Below are 7,340 nucleotides of genomic sequence, written 5' to 3' on the forward strand. Positions count from 1 at the left end.
GAGACTATTTCGGGATCATTTTGGGACCTTCCCAAGATCATTTCTGGATGGATTTCGGGATTTGTCCGGGATGCCCTCAGGGTCATTTTGGGACTATTAGGTGAGCATTTGAGGACCGTTCCGGCATCACTTCTGGATGGTTTTCGGTATCCGTTCAGATTCCCGTCGGAATAATTGCGGGACTTTTTCGGGATCATTGGGGTCCCTTCCAAAATCATTTCTGGATGGTTTTTGGGATTCGTCCGGCATCCCGTCGGGGTCATTTCGGGACTTTTTCTCAACTAATACGGGATCATTTGCGGGCCCTTTCGGTATCATTTCTGGATAGTTGTCGGGATTCGTTCGGGATCCCGTCAGGGTCTTTTCGGAACTATTGGGAGATCATTTGAGGACCTTTCCGGCATCATTTCTGGTTAGTTTTCGGGATCCTTTCCGGGTCCCATCAGGGTCACTACTTTTCGTCGGGGTCGGTACTTTTTCGGCATCATTTAAGATTGGTTTTCAGGATTCGTCCGGTATCAGTCAGGGTAATTTCTGGACTTTTCCCAGACTATTTCGGGATAATTTTGGGACCCTCCCAAGATCATTTCTGGATGGATTTCGGGATCTGTCCGGGATGCCGTCAGGGTCATTTTGGGACTATTAGGTGATCATTTGAGGACCTTTTCGGCATCACTTCTGGATGGTTTTCGGTATCCGCTCAGGATCCCGTCGGAATTATTGCGGGACTTTTTCGGGATCATTTGGTGTCCCTTCCGGCATCATTTCTGGCTGGTTTTTGGGATTCGTCCGGCATCCCGTCGGTTTCATTTCGGGACTTTTTCTCGACTAATACGGAATCATTTGCGGGCCCTTTCGGCATCATTTCTAGATAGTTGTCGGGATCCGTTCGGGATCCCGTCAGGGTCTTTTCGGAACTATTAGGTGATCATTTGAGGACATTTCCGGTATCATTTCTGGATAGTTTTCGGGATCCTTTCGGGGTCCAGTCAGGGTCATTTCGGGACTTTTTCGGGATCATTTAGAGATGGCTTTCAGGATTCGTCCGGGAACCCGTCAGGGTAATTTCTGAACTTTTCCGAGACTATTTCGGGATAATTTTGGGACCTTCCCAAGATCATTTCTGGATGGATTCTGGGATCAGTCCGGGATGCCGTCAGGGTCATTTTGGTATTAGGTGATCATTTGAGGGCCTTTCCGGCATCACTTCTGGATGGTTATCGGTATCCGATCAGGATTCCCTCGGAATCATTGCGGGACTTTTTCGGGATCATTTGTGGTCCCTCCCAAGATCATTTCTGGATGGATTTCGGGATCTGTCCGGGATCCCGTCAGGGTCATTTAGGGGTGCGTTCGAGATCCCGTCAGGGTCATTTCGGGACTTCTTCGGGAATATATCGGGATCATTTCTGGATGGTTTAAGGGATCCGTCCATGACCCCTTAAGGGTCATTTCGGGACTATTAGGTGATCATTTGAGGACCTTTCCGGCGTCACTTCTGGATGATTTTCGGTATCCGTTCGGGATCCCGTCGGAATCAATGCGGGACTTTTACGGAATCATTTGGGATTCCTTCCGGCATCATTTCTGGATGGTTTTCGGGATTTGTCCGGGATCCCGTCGGGGTTATTTCGGGGCCTTTTCGGGGCTAATACGGGATCATTTGGGGATCATCTAGGGGTCGTTTCGTGACTTTTTCTGTATTATTTCGGGATCATTTTGGGACCCTTTCGGCATAATTTCTTGATGGTTTGCCGGATCCATCAGGGTCATTTCGGGACCATTTTGGGATCATTTGGGGACCCTTCCGAGATCATTTCTGGATCCGTCCGGGATGCCGTAGGAGCCATTTCGGGATTTTTTGTTACTTTTCCGGGATCATTTCTGGATCTGTGCGGGATCCCATCTGGGTCAATTCCGGACTATTTCGGGATCATTTTGGAATCCTTCCGGAATCATTTCTGTATGGTTTTCGCGATCCATCGTGGGTCCCCTCGGAGCCATTTCGGAACTTTTTCTGGAGTTAGTCGGGATAATTTAGGGACCCTTCCTGGATATTTTCTGGATGGTTTCTGAGATCCTTCCGGGAGCCCGTCAGGGTAATTTCGGAACTTTTTCGGGACTATTTCGGGATCAATTTGGTACCCTTCAGGCATCATTTCTGTGTGGTTATCTGGATAAGTCTAGAATCGTATCGTTGTCATTTCGGGTTTTTTTTGGGACTACTTCGGGAACTTTTGGAAACACTTCCGGGGCGTTTCTGGATGGTTTTCGGGATCCGTCCGCGATAGCGTCGGGGTCATTTCGTGGCTTTTTCTGGATAATTTCGTTATCATTTTGGGATCCTATCAGGTTATCAGCTCATAAAGTTCTTTTTTTTACTCAATTACAAAAATAAAATGCATTAGACAGAAAAAAAATTTTAAACAGATAACTTTATAAGCAGGCTAACGTGAATAGCCCACATATTTCATTTTCTCCTTGCGGACGGGGCCGCGGGTAAAGGCTAGTAATATATAAGATTAAGATATTCAACTTTTATTTTCACATCAGTAGGTAGTCTATAAAGGCCGCATCATATAAGAAGCTTTTCATATAGATGTGTTTAACGCAATCTTATGCATGATTAGTAGATATCACGTATTTTTATGGAGAACGGCAAATTGAGCGACACTGGCGCCATCTGATATGGAAAAGTTGCCAAATGTCAACTTTTGTTGCAAGTAAAGCTTAAGAATAACTCGACATTTGCTTTGGCTAGGGGTGCTCTCACACTTTGCAAGTGGAATTATTTTTCCCACTTGTTGATACTTTTCTAACATTTTTCACAGTTAACTGCAATTTAACAAATTAATAGGATAAAAAATACATATGTGATCAAGTATTTTTCTTTTATAGTGAGAATGTTTATAACATCGCTTTGCTAAATTTTGTATGTAAATGGGCAAGGTGCAATAAACTTCAACTACCAAGTCTGAAGTTTTCTCATATTTACAAGCGCAACATCTTGCGTTATTGTGGCGATGTTACTGGCATGCATGAGATTGCGTTGAACGCATCTTTATGAAAAAATTCACTGTAGTAGCCTTTCTGAAAATCCAAAAGTCGGTGGTTCAACGGAAATTCGTTCGCATACTTGACATCGCTTGAATTTATGACTCGAAGTATTCCAACCCGTTTCGACACTGAAAAACGTGTAAAATTTCATGCCTCCTGCTTTCCAGGAAGTAACATAAAACTTGGTCGAAAGATTCCAAGTGTCGTATGAACTATGTTGTTGTCTCAACCTGTGAGCCTCAGTCTTCCTAACTACATATGTGTGAGGTTTCAAGTTTGTAGCTCGATGGAAAGTTTATTTAAACTTGATAGCGAAATTCATCCGTTCGGTAACAAATTTCTTAATATCTCACCCCGGCGCCAACTACCGGAATGTTAAAAAATGCTTGGCGCGATTTACCTCCGAGGAAATTTGAAACAAACTTCTTTTCCATTTGCGTTGTGCTTTTTTCTACAAATTGGCAAGACGGGACCTACGTGACTCCGCCGACACGGCAGCTGTAAAGCAGATGAATTCTTACTGATAAGCATAAATAAACTCGCAATGTTTGCAAATCACTGTGGAGGTTGAATTAAAATTAAATTAAGTAGTACAAGGGCTCCTCTACAGCACTGTCATGAGGTTGTCAACTAAGTGTGCGGTATTAAGTTCATGCTCAATGGGAAGTATGTTTTGTGCTCTTGCACTGCGCTCCCAAGGCCAAGGCATTTAAGAGTGGCAAAGCTATCAGATCTAGTAACAAGTGGTATAGATTCTAGAAAGCCTCTAGTATTTGCCAATAGGACGGGGATATTCGATAACATAGGTCCTAGTTTCTTATAGGGATTTTCAGTTTAGTCGTTGACCAAACCTTCTCTTATTTACATGTAATAAAATTATTAAATATTGGGAGAACCATGCTCAAATAGGAGTTATCTATAAACAAGCCGGCAATAACGGTGAATTTGGGAGAGCAGCCAAGACATATCCCGCAGAGCACTTATACTATTTACTTTACTACATAATTATGTTATTCTATATGACATACGATTTTTATCATATGATTTTTTGCTTTTATTCTAAGATGGATCGGCTCAACGCAATTCCAGCCGAATCATGCCAGGCGTGCTTTCCCTTCTTTCGACGAGCCTAAATTCAAAGCCACTTTCGACGTAACAATCAGACGTCCCAAGCACTACAATACATTTGGAAATACAAGGATTTCAAAGAAAATTTCTTATGGGTGAGTTCTACTTATATCATCGCGTCTACTGACTTCCGTTAAAAATAATAATGCAATATTACAGAGACTATGAGGAAGATATATATGTGAGAACTCCACACATGTCTACCTATTTATTGGCATTTATCGTTTCCGAGTTCACGCAACGATATAACAGTCAATTTGGAGTGATTTCGCGTCCAGAGTACTACGATCAAACCGAATATAGCTTTAACGTTGGCCAAGAAATTCTAAGCAAATTGGACAGCTACTTTGGTATTAAATATTATGATATGGGTAATGATAAAATGCATATGGCTGCCATTCCTGATTTTTCCGCTGGCGCTATGGAGAATTGGGGCCTGTTGACCTATAGAGAAAGAGCTTTGCTTTACGATGTTAGCTCTACAACGCTTAGCGCTAAACAATCAATTGCCACAGTGGTAGCTCATGAACAGACTCATATGTGGTTTGGTGATTTGGTCACTTGTGATTGGTGGAGTTATACTTGGCTGAATGAAGGATTTGCACGATACTTTCAATACTTTGGTACAGCAATGGTATGATTTAGTCAGGCAATGTCTAATATACATATGTATGTATTCCATAAAAATTTGGTTTTTTCATTTCCATAGGTTGAAACAGGACTGGGTTTGGACCAACAATTTGTGTTCGATCAAGTTCAATCAGTTATGGGAATGGACTCTACAAATAGCACCAATCCCATGAGCGATGAAAACACTCACACACCTACCGATTTGAGTCGTATGTTCAACAGCATTTCGTACAATAAAGGTGCCAGTGTTATTCGCATGATTAAACATGCAATGGGCGAAGAAAATTTTAAAGCCTCACTACAGGCCTATCTGAAAAAAAAGTACATACCTATACACCTATATAACATGAATATTTGGGATTACATGTTTGCGCTTAAGGTACTAAAAATAAATTTTTCCTTTTTTTAGCCAATACCAAAACTCCGTTCCAGCAAATCTGCTCGAAATTTGGCAAGAACATTGGCCTGCAGAAACTAAACTATACGCAGAATCTGTTTACAATGGCTTTACACAACAAGTTGGTTATCCTCTTATAACTGTTAAATTATCCGATGACAAAAACTCGTTCAGCATTAAACAGAAGCGTTTCTTGCTCAAAGATCATGAAATTTGTGACAATTCCCTGCTTTACACAGTTCCAATATCTTATACGACCAGCAACGAAAAAGATTTTAAGTCCACAACTCCTAAGTTCTATTTAAATCCAACGAAGTCTGAAGTCAAGTTTGCATTAGACAACAACGTCGAATGGATAATTTTCAACATACAAGAATCTGGTTACTACCGCGTCAACTACGATGAAAGTAATTGGCACGCCATCAAAAATGCTTTAAGCTCAAGCAACTGGGGTGGCATTCACTCACTGAATCGTGCACAAATAATTGATGATCTTTTCAACTTAGCGCGCGCTAATGTCATAGAATATGACTTAGCCCTCAAAATACTCGAGTACTTAGCAACTGAAATCGAATACGTGCCGTGGAGCTCAGCTTTTAGTGGTTATTCGTATGTTATCATCCGTCTTGGTGATGACATTCAAAGCTTCGCCGCATATATTCTTGAACTTATTGAAAAGGCGTACCAGCAGCTTGGTTTCGATGAGCGCACTACCGACACTGCATTAGAAATTTATGCTCGCGCCAAGATCTTGTCATTCGCTTGTCAATTCGGTAACACAGACTGCATCGAGAAATCAAAGAAGCATTTTGCCAATATTGGCACAGCTGCCGTACCTGTGAACGTCCGGTCGGTTGTGTATTGTAATGCCTTGCGTTATGGCAATGAAAGTAGTTATGATACACTATTTAAGAAGTTTTTAACTAGCAATTCAGCAACTGAGCAAACCCTGATCATTAATTCGTTGGGATGTGTGAAGGATACCAAACTAATTGAGAAATATTTTAAAACAATTATAAGCGATGACATTCGGCGCCAGGATAAGGCAAGCGCACTCAGCAGCCTATACACTTCTAACAACGAAAATGTCGCGACAGTCTTTAAATTGGTTACAGAAAACTTTGAGGAGCTTGCTAATTCGTAAGTACTACTTATCTGAAGCTAAAAATGGAACTAATTTTAAGTGCTTAAATATATTTAATTGTCGTTTTATAGTATGGGTGACTATTCCTCGGTGGCTTCAGCCCTTTCCGGCATGGCTTCACGTTTTACCAAAGAGAGTGAACAGCAGAGTTTGAAGGAGTTTAATCAAAGGAACAAATCTAAATTTGGTAGTTCAGCATCGACATTGGACTCAGCTGAAAAGACGGTGGCAGAAAATTTAGTTTGGGCCAAAAATAGGCTGGGTAGCTTCAAGAACTATTTGCAGCTACGCAAATCCAACGGTGCTGCAACGAATTCTGTTGCCCTTCTGGCTCTACTTCTATGTGTGGTTCTTGGGCGCTTGTTACATTAAAAGTGCTTTGTAATAACCACATAGAAATTGTATATACGCACGTACATAATTATTTTAGCTTTATAACATATTTGAATTAATTACGAATAAGTATCCATCACGTCATTTCGTCGTCTAAGAGCTGTTTTTTTTTTAAGTAATATCGCTATTTTTTATGAAGAGACAAAATTCTACAATGGATTTCCCATTTTAGGTTTAATAATGGATTTTGATGGATTTTGGGGCCCTGATCATTACGTTTGATCAACGTCAGGTTTTAAAAGAGTTAAAAAATTGTGTCTTTTTTATTTCATATTAAGAGATGTGGGAAACTAATAAATATTTCTGAAATGAGTTCAAAAAAAATTGGTTTGGTAACTGAATTATATTTCTTCTAAGTCCTTAAATCTAATTGGAACATCAGTGGCACAGGATTGGAGTCCCAGAAAATGGAACACCCAAATACCTTAGGAAGCATTTCCCAAGCGAGGTCCCCTTCGGCGGTATGACTTGCTGTCAAACAAGCCGGTATCATTTATCGTTCTGACAAATGCCTTGACCGTTCTTGCAGGCATCTCATTTGTTGCTTTAACTGTCTTGCACTCTAAAATCTTGGGTGTGACGCTCGATCAG

At 41.1% G+C, this 7,340-nt stretch overlaps 1 protein-coding gene across 2 annotated transcripts in view; it reads left to right on the forward strand.

Annotated features, from left to right (window-relative positions):
• LOC137242132 (membrane alanyl aminopeptidase-like) overlaps positions 1 to 7,073 on the forward strand; it is a 67,444-nt gene extending 60,371 nt beyond the window's left edge. For both annotated transcript variants that reach the window (XM_067769504.1, XM_067769507.1), the window contains exons 3-7: positions 4,122 to 4,280; positions 4,345 to 4,819; positions 4,895 to 5,136; positions 5,225 to 6,352; positions 6,428 to 7,073. In XM_067769504.1, the coding sequence (XP_067625605.1) occupies positions 4,122 to 4,280; positions 4,345 to 4,819; positions 4,895 to 5,136; positions 5,225 to 6,352; positions 6,428 to 6,728 (2,305 nt within the window). In that variant the 3' untranslated portion in view covers positions 6,729 to 7,073. The remainder of the gene's footprint in view (positions 1 to 4,121; positions 4,281 to 4,344; positions 4,820 to 4,894; positions 5,137 to 5,224; positions 6,353 to 6,427) is intronic.
• The last annotated feature ends 267 nt before the right edge of the window (positions 7,074 to 7,340 follow it).

Source organism: Eurosta solidaginis, chromosome 1 (genome assembly GCF_040869045.1).
Source record: "Eurosta solidaginis isolate ZX-2024a chromosome 1, ASM4086904v1, whole genome shotgun sequence".
Taxonomy (NCBI): Eukaryota; Metazoa; Arthropoda; class Insecta; order Diptera; family Tephritidae; genus Eurosta; species Eurosta solidaginis.